Source organism: Aegilops tauschii, chromosome 4 (genome assembly GCF_002575655.3).
Source record: "Aegilops tauschii subsp. strangulata cultivar AL8/78 chromosome 4, Aet v6.0, whole genome shotgun sequence".
NCBI classification, from domain to species: Eukaryota; Viridiplantae; Streptophyta; class Magnoliopsida; order Poales; family Poaceae; genus Aegilops; species Aegilops tauschii.
In genome coordinates this window covers 362,406,778-362,426,693 of record NC_053038.3, presented here as the reverse complement: position 1 = coordinate 362,426,693, position 19,916 = coordinate 362,406,778, and the positions used below count along the sequence as shown (strand labels likewise).

At 47.1% G+C, this 19,916-nt stretch overlaps 1 protein-coding gene across 1 annotated transcript; it reads left to right on the top strand.

Annotated features, from left to right (window-relative positions):
- Positions 1-13,216: 13,216 nt before the first annotated feature.
- LOC109763346 (heat shock cognate 70 kDa protein 2) lies at positions 13,217-15,721 on the top strand. The gene is made up of 2 exons (XM_020322186.4): positions 13,217-13,705; positions 13,823-15,721. The coding sequence occupies exons 1-2, from the start codon at positions 13,492-13,494 to the stop codon at positions 15,562-15,564; spliced, it is 1,956 nt and encodes a 651-aa protein (XP_020177775.1). The 5' UTR covers positions 13,217-13,491; the 3' UTR covers positions 15,565-15,721.
- The last annotated feature ends 4,195 nt before the right edge of the window (positions 15,722-19,916 follow it).

Here is a 19,916-nt window from a genome sequence, read left to right as displayed (position 1 = left end):
GATTTTGCATCTGACGCAAGGAACATAAGATTTGGTCTAAGTACTGATGGCATGAATCCTTTTGGCGAGCAGAGCTCCAGCCATAGCACCTGGCCCGTGACTCTATGCATCTACAACCTTCCTCCTTGGTTGTGCATGAAGCGGAAGTTCATTATGATGCCAATTCTCATCCAAGTCCCTAAGCAACCCGGCAACGACATCGATGTGTACCTAAGGCCATTAGTTGAAGAACTTTTACAGTTGTGGGCCAGACCTGGTGTACGTGTCTGGGATGAGCACAAAGGAGAGGAATTTGACCTACGAGCGTTGCTTTTTGTAACCATCAACGATTGGCCTGCTCTCAGTAACCTTTCGGGACAGACAAATAAGGGATACAATGCATGCACGCACTGCTTACATCAGACTGAAAGTGTACGTTTGGTTAATTGTAAGAAGAACGTGTACCTGGGTCATCGTCGATTTCTTCCCCGAAATCATAACGTAAGAAAGAAAGGCAAGCATTTCAACGGCAAGGCAGATCACCGGCCGAAGCCTGCGGAACGTACTGGTGCTGAGATATTTGATATGATCAAGGATTTGAAAGTCATCTTTGGAAAGGGTCCTGGCGGACAATCAGTTCCGCGGGGAGTTGACGGGCACGCACCCATGTGGAAGAAGAAATCTATATTTTGGGAGCTAGAATATTGGAAAGTCCTAGATGTCCGCTCTGCAATCGACGTGATGCATGTTACGAAGAATATTTGCGTGAACCTGCTAAGCTTCTTGGGCGTGTATGGGAAGACAAATGATACAAAGGAAGCATGGCAGGACCAGCAACTTTTGAAAGACCCAGATGACCGGCATCCGGAATGGTTTCAAGGTCGTGCCAGCTACGCTCTTACCAAAGAAGAGAAGGTCATTTTTTTGAATGCCTGAGCAGTATGAAGGTCCCGTCTGGCTTCTCGTCGAATATAAAGGGAATAATAAACATGGTGGAGAAAAAGTTCCAAAACCTGAAGTCTCACGACTGCCACGTGATTATGACGCAATTGCTTCCGATTGCTTTGAGGGGGCTCCTACCGGAAAATGTTCGAGTAGCCATTGTGAAGCTATGTGCATTCCTCAATGCAATCTCTCAGAAGGTAATCAATCCAGAAGATCTACCACGGTTACAGAACGCTGTGGTCCAATGCCTTGTCAGTTTCGAGTTGGTGTTCCCACCATCCTTCTTCGATATTATGACGCACCTCCTGGTCCACCTAGTCGAAGAGATTTCCATTCTCGGTCCTGTATTTCTACACAATATGTTCCCCTTTGAGAGGTTCATGGGAGTATTAAACAAATATGTTCGTAACCGTGCTAGGCCAGAAGGAAGCATCGTCAAGGGCTATGGAAATGAGGAGGTAATTGAGTTCTGTATTGACTATGTTCCTGACCTTAAGCCGATTGGTATTCCTCAATCGCGGCACGAGGGGAGACTAAGTGGAAAAGGCAAGATCGGAAGGGAATCCACGATATGTATGGACGGTCATTCTATGACTGAAGCACACCACACAGTTCTGCAAAATTCCAGCTTGGTGGCTCCGTACTTCGAGCAACACAAGAATATTTTACGCTCGGACAACCCGGGGAAGCCTGAATCCTGGATTAGAAAGGCCCACATGGAGACTTTCGGCAGTTGGTTGCGAAAACATTTAATGAATGACAATGATGTTGGAGATCAGCTGTACATGTTGGCCAAGAAACCATCTTCGACTATAACGACTTTCCAAGGGTACGAGATAAATGGGAATACATTTTACACCATCGCCCAAGATAAAAAGAGCACCAACCAAAACAGTGGTGTCCGCTTTGATGCAGCAACCGAGAATGGGCAAAAGGTCACATATTATGGTTACATAGAGGAGATATGGGAACTTGACTATGGACCCTCCTTTAAGGTCCCTTTGTTCCGGTGCAAATGGTTCAAGCTAACAGGAGGTGGGGTAAAGGTGGACGAGCAATACGGAATGACAATGGTGGATTTCAACAATCTTGGTTACCTTGACGAACCATTCGTCCTTGCCAAAGATGTCGCTCAGGTTTTTTATTTGAAGGACATGAGTAGCAAACCGAGGAAACGGAAAGATAAGAAAACGATCAGTACATCATGCGATGATCCAAAGCGCCACATTGTTCTTTCAGGGAAAAGAAACATCGTGGGAGTGGAGGACAAGACAGACATGTCAGAAGATTATAATATGTTTGGTGAAATTCCGCCCTTCAAAGTGAACACTGACCCAAGCATTAAGTTAAATGATGAGGATGCTCCATGGATACGGCACAATCATAAGCAAGCAGGGACACAAGGGAAGAATTGATGTGTAATAATTTATTGTACCAAACTTTGTATTTGGTCAATGAACTGAATGATGTATCAAACCTTTTGTCAAACCTTCAAGGGATTTTAAAATGAATTAGATTTATTTTTCTGATTTTTTTGATATATAATTGTATTTTTAAGATTTTAAAATGAATTAGTTTCATTTTTCTGATTTTAAAAGGAAAAAGGAAGAAGAAGAAAGAAGGGAAAAGGAAGAAAAAACAGAAGAAGAAAACAGAAGAAAAAAGAAAAACAGAAGAAAAAACAAACAGAAGAAAAACATAAGAAAAAAACAGAAGAAAAAAACAGAAGAAAAAACAGAAGAAAAAAGGAAAAAGGAAAAAAGGAAGAAAAAAAAAGAAGAAAAACAAGAAAAAGGAAGAAACAAACAGAAGAAAAACAAGAATAAAATAAACAGAAGAAAAACAAAATAATATAAACTTTAATAAAATATATAAGTACAAACAAAATAAAATAAATTTTAATAACATAAATAAATAAGTAATTAGAAACTTTAATAGCAAAAATAATTATCATAAAGTAAAATAAATAAGTAATTAGAAAGAAAATAAATAAAGCAAAAAAGAAAACAAAAAACAGGCAAAAAATAAAAAATATGCCACCTACTGGGCCACCACGGCCTGAATACGACTAGAAACCCATTAATGGGCCAGGATTCAGGCCCGCAGAAGGCGAAGTAGGCCCACAAGCACATAGTGACAGAATAGGCCCGTAAGCCTGCATTTGAGAGGAGCTCGAAGTGGTGAGCGCAGCCGCGCTTATAAACCACTGTCGAAGCCTCTCGGCTAGCGAGGTGGGACTAAACATCCCACCGCACCGCGCCAGTTCCAGCACAGACCTTTAGTCCCGGTTGGGGAGGCGGACCGCGACTAAAGGGTACCCTTTAGTCGCGGTTGTTGTCCCCAACCGCGACTAAAGGGTCTTTCTGCGCGGGAACGAAAGCGGCGCCAAAACCCTTTAGTCCCGGTTGGGGAGGCGGACCGCGACTAAAGGGTACCCTTTAGTCACGGTTGGTGTGGCCAGCCGCGACTAAAGGGTACCTTTAGTCGCGGTTCTCCTCCCCAACCGCGACTAAAGGTGCGTCTATAAATACTGCGCTTAGCAGTTTCGCCATTTCCCATTCTCCTCTCTCTCGACGCCGAAGCGCTGCCCCGACGCCGATCGACGCCGAAGCCCTGCCCCGACGCCGACGCCGACGCCGAAGCCCTGCCCCGACGCCGACGCCGACGCCGAAGCCCTGCGCGCCGCCGCTTCCGTCCCCAGTGAGCGCCGCCTCCGCCCGTGCCCTACCCTTGCCCGCCGCCCGTGCCCTGCCCTTGCCCGCCGGCCGCCGCCCGCCGCCCGCCGCCCGACGCCCTGCCGCCCGCCGCCCGCTGGCCCTGCCTGCCGTCCTCCGCGCGCCGGCAGAAGAAGAAGAAGGAAGAAGAAAAAGGAAGAAGAAGAAGAAAGAAAAAGGAAGAAGGAAGAAGAAGAAAGAAGGAAGAAGAAAACAAAAGAAAAACAGAAGAAAAACAAGAAAAAGGAAGAAAAAAGGAAAAAGGAAGAAAAAAAAAGAAAACAAAAGAAAAAGGAAGAAAACAACAGAAGAAAAACAAAGGAAGAAGAAAAAAAAAGGAAAACACAAGAAAAACAAATAGAAGAAAAAACAAAAGAAAACAAAAAAACGGAAGAAACACAAAGGAAGAAGAAAAAAACAAAAGAAAACAAAAAAAACAGAAGAAAAAAACAAAAAAAAGGAAAACACGAGAAAAAAGAAAAAGGAAAAAGAAAGAAAATAGAAAACAAAAGAAAACACAAGAAAAACAAACAGAAGAAAAAAACAAAGGAAGAAGAAAAAAAGAAAGAAGAAAGAAAGAAGAAAAAGGAAGAAAAGAAAAAAAGAAAGAAGAAAAACAAAGGAGGAAGAAAAAAAGGAAGAAGAAAAACAAAGGAAGAAGAGAAAAAGAAAGAAGAAAAAAAAAGGAAGAAGAAAAAAAGAAAGAAGAAAGAAAGAAGAAAAAGGAAGAAGAAAAAAAGAAAGAAGAAAGAAAAAGGAAGAAGAAAAAACAAGAAAGAAAAAGGAAGAAGAAAAACAAAGGAAGAAGAAAAAAAGAAAGAAGAAAAAGGAAGAAGAAAAAAAGAAAGAAGAAAGAAAAAGGAAGAAGAAAAAACAAGAAAGAAAAAGGAAGAAGAAAAAAATGAAAACCAAATGAAAACCAAAAGAAAGAAGAAAGAAAAAGGAAGAAGAAAAAAGAAGAAGAAAGGAAGAAGAAGAAAGAAAGAAAAAAGAAAAAGGAAGAAGAAGAAAGAAAGAAGAAAGGAAGAAGAAGAAAGAAAGAAGAAGAAAAAAATGAAAACCAAATGAAAACCAAAAGAAAGAAGAAAGAAAAAGGAAGAAGAAAAAAAGAAGAAGAAAGGAAGAAGAAAGGAAGAAGAAGAAAGAAAGAAAAAAGAAAAAGGAAGAAGAAGAAAGAAAGAAGAAAGGAAGAAGAAGAAAGGAAGAAGAAGAAAGAGGAAGAAGAAAGGAAGAAGAAGAAAGAAAGAAGAAAGAGGAAGAAGAAAGAGGAAGAAGAAAGGAAGAAGAAGAAAAAAAGAATTTTTACTTAAAGAATCTTATTTTTTAATTCCTCCTCAGGAAGAAGAAAAAAATGAAAACCAAATGAAAACCAAAAGAAAGAAGAAAGAAAAAGGAAGAAGAAAAAAAGAAGAAGAAAGGAAGAAGAAAGGAAGAAGAAGAAAGAAAGAAAAAAGAAAAAGGAAGAAGAAGAAAGAAAGAAGAAAGGAAGAAGAAGAAAGAAAGAAGAAGAAAAAAATGAAAACCAAATGAAAACCAAAAGAAAGAAGAAAGAAAAAGGAAGAAGAAAAAAAGAAGAAGAAAGGAAGAAGAAAGGAAGAAGAAGAAAGAAAGAAAAAAAGAAAAAGGAAGAAGAAGGAAGAAGAAGAAAGGAAGAAGAAGAAAGAAAGAAGAAAGAGGAAGAAGAAAGGAAGAAGAAGAAAAAAAAGAATTTTTACTTAAAGAATCTTATTTTTTAATTCCTCCTCCTTTATGTCCCCTTAATCTTATTTTTAATTCCTTTATACTTAAAAAAATTTTACTGCATGCAGGAGTGACATATGGCGGACGATAGAACCGAGCCGCTTAGGGATCCGAAGGCTGAACGTTATTTAATGGACATCATCAACAACGAGATTCCTTATGTGCCGGGCTCAGAATATGAGCAACAAGAGGATGTAGTCTCTTCTTTTCTGAACCTTGACGGTGGAACAGAGATTGTCGATGATCAAGAAGGTGAAGGAACGGACATTGTCGACGGAGGTCAACCGTCAACAACCGACGATCTCGAATTGCAAGTAGCAACCACCTCCGGCGAGGTATATATATACATTGAGCCTCTCGTGATACAAACTTACTGAAATGTGAATACATATGTATTAACGCGAGCGACTCTCTTTCTTTTTTTAGCCCTCCGGATCGAGTACGACAAAGCGTGGCAAATCCAAGGCGATGAAAACAAGAGAAACATATGCCATTGAGTTTGTCAGTGAAACCGGCAAGCCCCTACAGCACACCTCAAAGTTTATCAACCAATGCGGAGTCGTTGTTAGAGACAACGTCCCGATCACCGTCCAGGAATGGAAGGAGCCAAAGAAGGCACGTCTTGGTTTCAGTTTTGTCGACAAGAGAACGAAAAAGGATTGCTGGAGAAAGCTTATGGAACATTTCATTCTACCTCCGGAATACAACAAAGTCGATGAATTCGATAACGAGGTTCCGGGTGGACGTCAGAGGAGGAGGCTAGTTAAAGAGTTCGCTCTTCAGAAGATGGGCGAAGCATTCCGGAACTTCAAGAAAAATTTAACCCTTGACTATGTCAACAAGGGCAAGACTCCGGATTTCAATGGACAACATGAGAAACTGAAAGATGATTGGCCAGAATTTGTGAGGCAAAAGCAATCGGAGCATTTCAAGGAAATATCGAAAAAAATAAGGATAATGCGAGTAAGAAAAAGTTCCATCATATTATGGGGCCAGGAGGATACCGCCTTTCGGAGCCTAGGTGGCAGAAGATGGAGGAGGACCTGAGGGTGCGAGGAATCCCTCTAGGTACAGAGGGATGGGACCCAAGGGCCAAAAGCTGGTGGTACGGGCATGGGGGATCGCTAGACCCGGAGACAGGGGTTTGTGTTCACCGGCAGAGACAGTTTGCTCCCACCCAAGCCCTTATTGACGCAATGACCCAAGCTCAAGAGGGCTTGATCAAGTTCAACAGAGAGAAAGACGCACTGACAACAGCCCTCGGGAATGATGAACACGGAGGACGTGTACGAGGCAAAGGCAAAGTTCCGTGGAAAGTAGGGTTTTCCCAGGACAATGACCCGTACTGTTACAGAAGCCGTAAGAGAAAGACGGACCGGGATGCAGATCTTATGACGAAGTTTGCATCGGAACTCCATGAGTTGAAGCAGACCGTGCATGAACTAGTGAAAGAAAAATCGGCTGTAGGGCCGCATGAAGATCATGAAGCGGATCACGGAAGCCAGCAGCGGAGAAGCAGCGTGGCTTCCACGGATGCCCCGCCTGCTGCTAGTGCACCGATGATCGAGATTCGTGCACCGGAGCCTCACTACCCCGTGGATGATGTAAAGGAGATGAAAGAATGTGATCTGCATTATCCCGTGGGGAACGTTTCCACGAAGGTAGCTAGCGGCAGTGCTTTACCCTGTACACCTGGAGCACTCCACCACAACAACCCCATTGCATATGGCTATGCTCGTGTCACGGTGGAAGACATAGTCCAAGGGTTTGAGGACTTGGAGATTGACAAACCTACACCCGAAGGGGAGAGAAGACTTGGAGATGTCAAGCGCCAGTTCATTCTATGGAAAAAGAAGTACATAGTGTTTCCAGGCGAGGCACCAAGGCTAGCAAGTCCACCCCCCCCTCCAATGGTGGTGGTGGTGGTGGCGGTGGTGGCGGTGGTGGTGGTCGTGGTGGTTCACCTACACCTCCTTCACGCCATTCGACGCCGTCCCCCGATCCACAACCTCCGGCGGGTACGACGCCCCCCAATCCTCCTCCGGCGGGTACGACGCCCCCCAATCCTCCTCCGGCGGGTACGACGCCCCCCAATCCACCTCCGGCGAAGAAGCAGAAGCAGGCGGACAGCAAGGAAACCCGCTCCTGGACTATTAACCCGGACCCTTATGTACCTAAGACCACAAGGGTACCGGAGCCATCACTGAAGCCTCTCCTCCCAAGGCCTGGGGAACTTAGTGAAGCTGAAACCAAATTGGCCGCGTCTGCTAATTATGAGAAATGGAAGGCGGATATGAAGGCGAAAAAAGAGCCTGAGCCCAAGCAAGTATTCACTGAGAAGCAAAAGAAGTGGGCTAAGGATTTTTTGACGACACCGTCCCAAGCCGAGCTGAATATGCCTGACGACTATGGACATGAACTTCGTAGGCAAGCAAAAATATTGAAGGAGGAGAAAGAAGAAAGTAAAAAAAGCGGGAAACAAGTTGACCAGCTCGGGATGCAGAAGAAACAATCGATCCCCCCGCTCATAGTGAAAGCCGGTCCGGAAGAGGACCCCGAGATCATAGCAGCTGCGGCAGCACTTGGATTGACTGTAGCGAGTGCCATGAAACAAGCGTCCGAGATGGGTTTGACTCTTCGTGCCTTCTTAGGCCTTGAGGATGTGCCAGTATGTGAGATAGCATTACAATATGTGCGGAATGGGCCTCTCGTCGAGCCTGCGCGGGAAAAGAGTCTACCACCACAAATGCGAAATCTGCTACGTTGGTACAAGCAATTCATAACATGGGCCGACAAAGAATATATTTATGCGGATGTTATAGATGAGCATCACACCAAACGGTACTTTGTAGAAGTTCATATGAGTGAATTGTTCCAGCTGTTCAATCTGCGCGACCTCGACAAATCTATGCTGAGTTGCTACGTTCTGTAAGTGATTTATTTCTACCTCATCTCGTTCTTCATTGCCTGCACTATATATATATATTGTCCTAACTATATTGTTGCGTACGCTATTATGCAGATTGAAGATTTGGGAATGCAAAATAAGAAACATCCATGATGTTGGGTTCATTGACCCACATATCGTTAATGGACATGTGTTACAACATCACCCCGAAGACGTGGAGAAAGACTTGTACAAGTTTCTTAGAAAGCATCAACTCAAAAGTCATATTCTATTTCCTTACCATTTTGGGTGAGTGTTTCTCTCTTGTGCCCATTCTCTTTTGTTTACTCCATGCATGGTATGTCTAATCGATGAGTTATGCATGACTGTGCATGTAACGTGTCCGCAGGTTCCACTGGATTCTGCTAAATATTGAACTTCACACCTCCAGAGTTCTAATCATGGATTCTATGGATTCGGATCCAAAGCGTTGGGCCGACATGAGAAAAATGCTGCAAAAGTAATTATTTTCAATCATTTGAGCTCTATATCGATCGGTCTCTTTCGTTCATTTCCTAATATCAAGTAACTAATAACTCCCTTGTTCATCTAATTTCTTTGCCCTGTAGGGTTTGGAGACGGTTCTCAGAAGAAATTGTCGGTGAATTCAAACATGAGCTAGATTTCAGAAGGTTAGTTAATGTGGATAAGCAGCCACCGGGGACCAATCTATGTGGATACTATGTTTGTGAGAACATCCGGAGACACACCTCTGAGCGGAAGGCATCGGATAGCGTGCGGAACGCGACGAATAACTTGCGGAGGAGGCTTAGTCCAGAAGCTCGCTTCCGACCAATTCAAGAAGAATTAGCAGGATTTTTCATGAGGGAAGTCATCAATCCTAAAGGAGAACACTATACCGAGGACGAAGAAATTTATATGCATACCCGAGATTGAAACTTGTACGAAGTTGTATATGGTCATCCATCCTAATTGTGTATGGAAACTTGTTCGAAGTTGTATATGGTCACCCGAGATTGAATATATATTATATATTCCTCTTGAATTCTTCTTGTTTGAAATTTCATATGCATGTATATAGTAGCGTAGAATATGTGTACTGAAACTTTATCAAAATTAAAATAAAACACAAAATATAATATAAAAGAAATAAAACACTCCAAACTAAAAAGAAACCAGGTTTAGGGGGGCTAAAACCCTAAACCTGCGGAGGAGCCCTTTAGTCCCGGGTGGCCACGAGAACCGGGACTAAAGGTCCTCCGCCCCGACGGACCACGGGCGTCCACGTGGACGGGCCTTTAGTCCCGGTCAGCCACAAGAACCGGGACTAAAGCCTTTAGTCGCGGTCCGTAAGAGGCGCGACTAAAGGGGGGGGTCTTTAGTCGCGCATATTTAGTCCCGGTTGCACAGCCGGGACTAAAGGCTGTTGCGAACCGGGACTAAAGGGCTTTTTTCTACCAGTGAGAACCCCCAATCAACCGTGTCATAAGCTTTAGACAGATCCAGCTTATAGGCGCAGAAACTTTTCCTGGGTCTTTCTCCTGCTGAATATGGTGAATGCACTCAAATGCAAATGAGAACATTATCTGTAATCAGTCTACCTGGAACGAAAGCGCTCTGTTCTGGTGATATGATGTCCTCCAACATAGGTCTTAGCCTGTTCACTAGGCACTTCGACACCACTTTATAAATAACATTGCATAAACTTATGGGCCTAAAATCAGCCAGCTTTACCGGATTATCAATTTTTGGGATGAGAACAATGGCAGTGTCGTTCACCCCCTCTGGCATAATCCCTGACCGAAAAAACTCCTTTACAGCGGCAATGACTTGGGCCTTCATGACCAACCAGTTTTTCTGGAACACATGGGCTGGGAAGCCGTCTGGCCCTGGCGCTTTCAAAGGACCAATCTGAAAAAGCGCATCTGATATCTCCTTATCAGAGAACTCTGCACATAGTTTGTCATTCATACCATTAGCAACACGAGTGCCACTAGGAGTAATTATTGGATCTGCACAAAGGGATGGATCAGCCGTAAAAAGCTTGGTAAAATAATCAGTGACCATATCATCCATCTTGGTGCTCTCCTTATGTACTTCCCCAGACTCATCAGCAAGAGATTTAATACGATTTTTCTGTGCCCGCCAAACCGCCTTACGATGAAATTTTTTTGTGTTCCGGTCGCCTTCTCGTAGCCAGTCAATACGAGACCGTTGCATCCAAATCATTTCCTCCCTATAGAGTAATTCATTCAGGCGGTCTCTGGCTTCCGTGATGGTTCTTTGATCTGCATTCATATAGCCATTAGTTCCTCAAGACAGGTACGGGATTTATTAATCTCTTTTATCACGTTACCAAAAAAAATTCTTACTCCACCCTTGCAACGCATGCATGAGCTCCCCTAGGGCCGCCGCAACGTCGCCCAGGTCCCCCATACTACAAGCCACTGTCCAAGCCTGTAGGATCACCTCCAGCAGTGCGTGGTCACGTTCCCACGCCACCTCATAGTGGCGACACCTCCTGCCCGCCTTCTCCCTAGGCGGTTCATGAATCCACTGAAGGAGGATCGGGGCATGGTCAGAGGTTGGTGCCACCAAGTGTTGGACTTTCGCCTCCATGAATAAATCACGCCATAGATTGTTTGCCACTGCCCGGTCCAGCCGCACCTTGACATTTGCTCGTCCGGACCGCCGGTTATCATGTGTACGGCAGTCCTAAAAAACCAAGATCGCCTAGTCCACATAATTCCAATACATCACGAAAATCAATCATCTGACCTGTCGGGCGAGGAGTATCAGAGAAGTGCTCGAAGCCCCACATGGCCTCGTTGAAGTCACCAATCACCGCCCATGGCATGTCTACCCGAAGGTGAAGATCCCGAAGGAGCGACCACATGTGGTGTCGGTGCTCCGTCCGGGGCTTGCCGTAGACACAAGTGAGCCTTCAAGGTGGCTCACCTGCTAAAGAAGTCACATACGCATCAATGTATCATTCATTCATATCTTTTACATCAACTTGCACAGATTCGTGCCAATATAGTGTGAGACCTCCACTAAGACCATTGCTATCAACTGCCTCGAAACCACTCAAGCCTGATCGAGAGCGATCTTTTCATTTTTTCTTTTGACTGTCTAGTTTCGCATAAAAAGACAATACAAGGGGAATGAGTTTGCACCAAACTCACGAGATCCCGAAATGTCCGAGAGTTCCCTCCCCCTCGGTAGTTCCAACTTAAGGTACTCATTGCTCCTGACGAGTTGCCTCCATGGTGTCATCCCTCTCCTTCTCCAAAGCGACAGATGCCGCACAACCTCCCATCTCACCTAGCCTCTGCTTTTCTGGCGTCCCCTCGGGTTTATCCTTCACGCTCACCTTGGCGTGCACTACCAAAGCAGTGCCCAGAGTATCCTGTCAACCAACATCCAGAAGGTCACTAGCGTTGTATTTATCAAGAGTGGATGTGTCCTCTGACATCTCTGCATCTGCAGCGCGGGCGTTCGACAAGAGGTATTGCAAGGCCAGAATCATACTGGACCTCCAGGGGACAAGTGAGTTGTGCCCCTGCTGGCCCGCTGCATACGACTCAAGTTGGATAGCACGAACGCCTCCTGCACCCGTGTTGCAGCTACACTTGCCACACTGGTAGTACTAATCTGCTGTAGCATCTCTGTTAGTCAAGTCCACGAACTCAGGTTGAACAGCAACGAACGCCCCCTGCACCGAACAGTAGCTGATCTGCCAAGTCCACGCATCTCCTGGTAAGCCGTATTGGCTTTGTGAACACCTTGCCGGCCTTCTCTGCGGCTGCTCCTACTGAAGGTGGAGTCCGCATCAGAGGCGAAACTGAGGCCCCTGTACACCGCCACGGCGGCCGGCACGCATGCACTACCTGCCAGGGCAACCCCGGTTCCACCATCAGACGGCTTCGGGCGGGCAGCGTCCACTAGGGGAGCCCCATAATCGCCCCCACCGCCTTCCGGTTTCTCCATGGTTGCATCCGGCAGGATCGCAAAGGGGGACGCAGCCGGCGACATTGCAACGCATGGAGCTAGTTTGTCCGACGACCTGCCTGTTGGAGTGGTGCGATCCGGTGGCTTCCTGACCTTAGGGAAAACTGTGAACCTTGCCTTCAATCTGGCTGCATATACGGTGTTGCTCCGATGTGTTTCCTTGGCAAACGGGTTTAGGGTTGTGCAGCCGCCAAACTCTATCATAGATGAGAGTTGCGGACCGAGCCGATCAGGGAGTCCCGACGGCAAGCGCGCGGACGGGGCCGCAAGGTGTCCATAGGGTAGACGTCGTCTGCACATGGGACGGCAGCCGGCAGGGGCCGAAGCCACGCCGGACAAGGGCGGCGGCGCAGCCGCCGCCATGGTGTCGCCAGGGTTACCTAACCCTAGAGCCATCTCGCATAGTTTCACCGATTGGCCTTTCTATCGACCCATTTGTTGGGGTTGCCTGTTGCCCTTGCCGATCGAAGGACATGGGCAAAGATTGTCGTTGTTTGTCGTGAGTCGTTAGTAAATATACAAGGTAAATACAAACGAAAAACAAACATAATAATTTACAGACAATTCACGAGAAACATCATTCACATGTAGTTCTCCTAAATTTTTAGTTGCAGTAGTCGCTCCATTTCTTGGGTGCAATTAGTCTTTACGCCAATAACAAAAGGAGTCATCTAGTAGGAGTGATAAATAAGGCCTTCACCCCAACCTGCGTAGAGAATCCAGGTCAAAATTGGCGGCTCCTCCGGCGTCTCAAACGGCATGGAAACCTGTACACCCCGTTGTAGCCACGAACCAGTCGATGGCTTCCAACCGGAGGCCACAAGTCTGGAACAAAAGGTAGGAATGTCTCCACCTGCCAGTCTCCAGAACCTTCCCGCGCTCTCCAGAACCCAAACCCCACACCTGGAGTCGAGTCCAACCCCGCCACGACTCGCCCGTCCCCACTCCCGCGACGACGCCGCGGTTTCCTCCTGTCCGTCCAGATCGCATCCGACGGCCGCGGCCATCCGAGGAACATTCTAGAACCCATCCGTGGCCGCGGCACCACAGCCTTTTAAATCCAACCCCGTATCGCCTCTCTGCCTCGTACACCACCTATTCTCCCTCCCTTACCCGCGTGCTCCGCTCCAAAATCCAACCAATCCCGCAATTCCCTTCGAGGTTGTTTTTTCCGCTCGACAAGTCGACGAGATCATGGCCGGAAAAGGAGACGGGCCGGCGATCGGCATCGATCTCGGCACGACCTACTCCTGCGTCGGCGTCTGGCAGCATGACCGTGTGGAGATCATCGCCAACGACCAGGGCAACCGCACCACGCCGTCCTATGTCGCCTTCACCGACACCGAGCGGCTCATCGGCGACGCCGCGAAGAACCAGGTCGCCATGAACCCGATCAACACCGTCTTCGGTAAGCACATCCCTCTGTTATGCTCTGATCTGCTCTAGTCCTCTGTTTTCATGTCGTTGGCAGATCGAGATCCGTGTGGCACAGATCTAAACGAGCCCGTGTCCTGTTTGCTTGCAGATGCGAAGCGGCTCATCGGCCGGCGTTTCTCGGACTCGTCGGTCCAGAGCGACGCCAAGCTGTGGCCGTTCAAGGTGATCCCCGGTCCCGCTGACAAGCCGATGATCGGGGTACAGTACAGAGGCGAGGACAAGCAGTTCTCGGCCGAGGAGATCTCCTCCATGGTGCTCAACAAGATGAAGGAGACGGCCGAGGCCTACCTCGGTACAACCATCAAGAACGCAGTCGTCACCGTCCCTGCCTACTTCAACGACTCCCAGCGCCAGGCCACCAAGGATGCAGGCGTCATCTCTGGCCTCAACGTCATGCGGATCATCAACGAGCCTACCGCCGCCGCCATCGCCTATGGTCTCGACAAGAAGTCCACCAGCGTCGGCGAGAAGAACGTGCTCATCTTTGATCTCGGCGGCGGTACCTTCGATGTCTCCCTCCTCACCATTGAGGAGGGTATCTTCGAGGTCAAGGCCACTGCCGGAGACACCCACCTGGGAGGCGAGGACTTCGACAACCGGATGGTCAACCACTTCGTGCAGGAATTCAAGAGGAAGAACAAGAAGGACATCAGCGGCAACCCGAGGGCGCTCCGGCGGCTCAGGACAGCGTGCGAGAGGGCGAAGAGGACACTCTCCTCCACCGCCCAGACCACCATCGAGATCGATTCCCTCTTCGAGGGCATCGACTTCTACACTACCATCACCCGCGCCCGGTTCGAGGAGCTCAACATGGACCTCTTCCGCAAGTGCATGGAGCCCGTTGAGAAGTGCCTCCGGGACGCCAAGATGGACAAGAGCACCGTGCACGACGTTGTCCTCGTCGGAGGATCCACACGTATCCCCCGGGTGCAGCAGCTCCTCCAGGACTTCTTTAACGGGAAGGAGCTCTGCAAGAGCATCAACCCTGACGAGGCCGTCGCGTACGGAGCTGCCGTTCAGGCTGCCATCCTCACTGGCGAGGGCAACGAGAAGGTGCAGGACTTGCTCCTGCTTGACGTCACACCGCTCTCGCAGGGCCTGGAGACGGCCGGAGGTGTCATGACCGTGCTGATCCCAAGGAACACGACAATCCCCACCAAGAAGGAGCAGGTCTTCTCCACCTACTCTGACAACCAGCCCGGCGTGCTCATCCAGGTATATGAGGGCGAGAGGGCGAGGACCAAGGACAACAACCTGCTCGGCAAGTTCGAGCTCTCCGGGATCCCACCGGCGCCCAGGGGTGTCCCCCAGATCACCGTGTGCTTTGACATTGATGCCAATGGTATCCTGAACGTCTCTGCGGAGGACAAGACCACCGGGCAGAAGAACAAGATCACAATTACCAACGACAAGGGGCGGCTGAGCAAGGAGGACATCGAGAAGATGGTGCAGGAGGCCGAGAAGTACAAGGCTGAGGACGAGGAGCACAAGAAGAAGGTGGACTCCAAGAACGCCCTGGAGAACTACGCTTACAACATGCGTAACACCATCAAGGATGACAAGATCGCCTCCAAGCTCCCAGAGGCCGACAAGAAGAAGATCGAGGATACTATTGATGGTGCCATCACCTGGCTCGACAACAACCAGCTTGCCGAGGCTGAAGAGTTTGATGACAAGATGAAAGAGCTGGAGGGCATTTGCAACCCCATCATCGCCAAGATGTACCAGGGTGCCGGCGCTGAAATGCCTGGTGGCATGGATGAGGATGCTCCGGCCAGTGCCGCAGGCGGCAGCAGCGGCCCAGGGCCCAAGATTGAGGAGGTCGACTAAATGATAGATTTAGATCGCCTACTATTCTGCTTGAATAATGTGTCTCTCATTGTACGGTGGATTCTATTATCGTTCTGCAGTTTTTCGTTCGGGCATATATACATTGCCCCATCTTATGTTTAAGTTGATATTGAAACATGATTATTTAGTACTAGAAGACAGTATACTTGGTTATCTGCAGTTATTTCACATTTATTTATCTTTGATTGAATGTCTGGTTGCTCAACTTAACCTGTCATGAATCTCTAGTTGCTACAATCGCTTTACGAGAGGTTTAATTGCAACTAGTGTGGACTGTGGAGCAATTGTTTCTAGATGATGTCAAATGCCTTTCTGAAACATTCGGGCTGGGTATTATTATTTTTAGAACCAATTTCTTCATTATTTATTATCGACCGCAAGCTGTTTATTATTCTAGCATTGCAAGATATCCCGTGAAAGTAAACATTTGTCATGTGAAATAGATGTTGGAAGTTTAGCTCAGCACGTACATGATTACCATGTTGATATATTATTGATGTTCTTTATTAATTTGTGCACTTTGTATTGGTCAGACAACTTGCCCATTCAATTTTACCACATAACTATCAAATGCCCACAATTTTCAACTGTGTTTAAAGTAGGTTATATTAGTAGGGGATAAGAACCAAGTAAATTAAGATTTTTTTTCCTCTGTTAGTCGATGGTCAAAACTTGGAAAGCTGCTTTCTAATTGTTCTGAGTTGCAGACAATGAGAACTGAGAAGTTATAGTGTTCTTTTTTGTTTATTTCGACCTGTGTTGCTGTCTGTAAAAAAAAATCTTACATCCCGAGATAGTTGGAATGAGTATTGTTGCTAAATTTCATAGAAAGGTTGTTGGCTGCCATTCTTCGGACCAATGCATCTGTTTCTTGTGCTCGAGCTCTTTTACCTGATGAAATTCTATCAAGTGGCGGCTCCCCGCTCCCGTGTCGCTCCGTAGGTCGACCCCAACCCTAGCCGCCAGATCCACCTCCACCACTCTGCTGCCGGCGTGGCGCCGGCGGCGGCGAAGGCCGGCTCCAGAAACCGGGCAGCGACCTCTCCCACTTCAATCCAAGCCACCACCGCAAGATCCATCGGGGCTCGGTCCAGGCAACCTGTCGTCTTTCGATCCACCGGGGCGCCGCCGCCCAGGCCTCACTCGTCCGCTGCTTCCCCGCCGGCCCCTGTCACCACGCACGAAGCACCCATGCCAACCCCTGCCTCACCGTCCGGTACTCCCCTCCGCATCCACCATCGCCAGATCGAGGCGGCCCCCCACATCGCCGGCGCCGGAGGAGGCCGTCGGGCCGGTCCCGCGGCGGCAAGGCCATGCTCTGCTCTTCGCCCGCGACATCAGCCTCCTCCCAAGATCCAAAATCCGCCTCCCAAATCTTCCTTCCCGGAGCCGCCAGTGCCCGCCGGCCGGCGCGTGCTGGCCCTCCGTCGGTGGCTGCTGCTCACACAGCTCGTCGCCGTCGATGGGGGGTTGCTCCCGTGCTGCTCGTCAGATCCGGCCGACGCTGCCCTTTTCGTCGCGGATCTGCTCGTCTGGGGGTGCCCCTTTCTCAGGCTGTCGGATTGAATCCTCTATGTCCGGTCAGTCGGAGTTTGGGTGTGGTGGTGGTGGAGGGTATGAGGAGGCATGGAGAAATCCGTGCCGGCGGCCGCCGGCTGCCAGCGGTGACGCCTGCGGGCGCCACGTCCCACCATGGTGGCGCTGTTCTACCTCCTCCTCCTTCTCGTTGGACTTGGGGATGGGGAGAAATCTCTACCGGTTCGTCCGGCCACGACCGCGGCGGCGCACTCACGCCGCTCCTCCATGTTGATGGCGCGGTCTGCATCCCCTTCATGTCCGTATGGTGAATTCCTTTGCCCTCTGTTTGACCTCTCGAGTTTGCTTCAATTCTCTCATCGCCTCCCATCCACCTCGTACCACATTCGACTTCGCCTCTTCGCCGAGCCCTTCGCTGCCTTTCATCCGCCCCTGCCCATCGTCTGGTGTGTCGTCCATGTTGCTGTGCATGCTCAAGACCCTTCCATGGATGCCATTGTGTTGCGGCGAGCTTCATGCTCTTGGTGTTGTCTCGGTTCATCTTTGCTCAACGACGACGTAAGATGCCTCCCCAACTTGCTAATCGTTCCGAATTCCTGTGGCGGAGCTCCCGGTCAAGGTTCGTGTCCAGCTGTGGCACTCGTTGATTGTGGATGCTCCTGTGTTGCGCCGTGGGGCTTGGTACGCACGCCGGTGCGGTGCGTTAGGTTGCTTGCAAAGTCTTGGTATTGTGATCCCTCGATGGCACCCCACATCTACTTGTGTCTCTCATGGTGATGGTCCTTCGGTCTGCTAGCTAGGTCGTGACATGTCTCGGGTGTCTTTAATTTTTTTCTTTCTTTCTCATCTTCTGTAACTGTGTTACCTGTACGGTTTTCGGCCCGGTTTTCCTCATAAACGGGGTCAACTTGTTTAGGTTTTTGATCCGGTTTCCCTTATAAACTGGATCAGCCAAAGCTTAAGGGGTGACTCTTGGCTTTGCCAGCTTTTTGAGCAATATATTCAGGTGAGGAATCTCTCCCCCCCGGTGACCATTCAAAAAAAAATTCTATCAAGTATTCTGTGGATAGTTGGGAACACAGACAATTCTACATTACTTGAAAAGGTATTGTACTGAATTTGTATATGCAACTTGTTACTAATCCATAGAGTTGGTCCTCACAACTTCAGTGATCTCTGTTCTTCTAAAATTAAATTTAAATTTTGACATATATGGAAACGTTATGTTTCTTTTGTAGGGCTTGTGTAACAAAAATTGTCGTAATCATCTTACTCATTCTTCTATACATGATGGTTAGGCATATGAGTTGGGTTTGTCTGCTCAACTCTTTTACCAGTTTACCGTATCCTGACTTGAATAATTTCTATTGACTGTTTCATCTTCCCAAACACTTAGTTGTATGGTCCAATCTTATTCATTGCTACCATATCCAGGTTATCCAAACAATGTTAGAATTATCCTTGGTCAGAGTGAGGTCCAATTTTTTTTCATGGCAATTGCTTGGTTCTCTTAGCAATTTTATCAAAATTTTAGCTGCAGAGGCCTAATGGTCTTTGTACTAGCATCTACTCCCGAGCATACTGGATGTAATAACGTCATATATTATGGGACGGAGGGAGTATTTGCTTATCATCTACAATAACTTTTATTTTCTGGATATTCAATTCGTGCTCAGGCTCGTCTGCACTGAATTTTTTTAGATGGAAGATGTTACAACGCGTGATGTTCGTGCCAAATTTCAGCTTGTTTGAACATGTGAGGAGTTCATAGCAAAAAAGAAAAAATCGGTCAAAACAACATGTGAACAGTAAACTTTCTTACTGCCCTAAAATTTGTCTTTTTTTGCTGAGAGCCACTGAAATGTCCAAACTCTACAAAATTTGGCACGAGCTTCATGCACATGAGCATCTAGCATCACAAAAAAAATCAGATTTTTTTGAATTCTTTTACTATTTTAAACGAATTTATTGATCACCTCGGGTGCAGATGCACCCGAGAGCCAGAACACCGCGTCTTTTTCCTTTATTTTTCTACAATCATACTGTAAAACTATTGTTGCATGTTGTTATGTGTAATATGATTCGGTTGAAATTGTCAGCCCAGCTGAACTATCACAACTACTTTCATCTTATTATACTATTGTCCAGCTGAAAATTTTCCATCCTTTACATTTGCATATGTTCACCTGTTTGGCGGTTTCTTATGTGAGTTACTGGGTGCAGAGCATTGACTTCATATCAACTGTCATCGATGATCAAGATGTGATTGCTATGCTTATCAGCCCTTGCTTAAAGTGGGTTTAGTTGACCGTGCTATTGGGTTACCAACAACTAAGATTGAAATATCACCAATGAGAAGCTAGACAGGTATGGTGAATTCATGAATTGAAATTCGGCAAGATTTTCATTTTATAGAAGTTATCTGTTGCAGATTTTGAACTGTTGTCGTTCAAAGGTATCATGGAAGCTTCTTATGTGCATTTTGACAAATTTTCTCTAGTTTAAGAATTTCCAACTGTCAAATCTAATGAAGCTCATCAACCTATACGCATTTAGCTCTGTAATCTGTTTAAGTAGTGCCTCTTTGATTCACAGGATTCTGAAATGCAACAATAGTTAAAGGTACATGTTAGTGTCATGTCATCTTGAATCATATAGGATCGTATACCTCATGAATTTGCACCAAAGGCTTTTGGTTTACACCATATGATAGGATCTTTCCAAGAGGTTGGAGTCAATGGAAAGTGTCCTGTAAAATATAGTGCAAAGAAATCCTTAGGAGTTAGGAAATATTC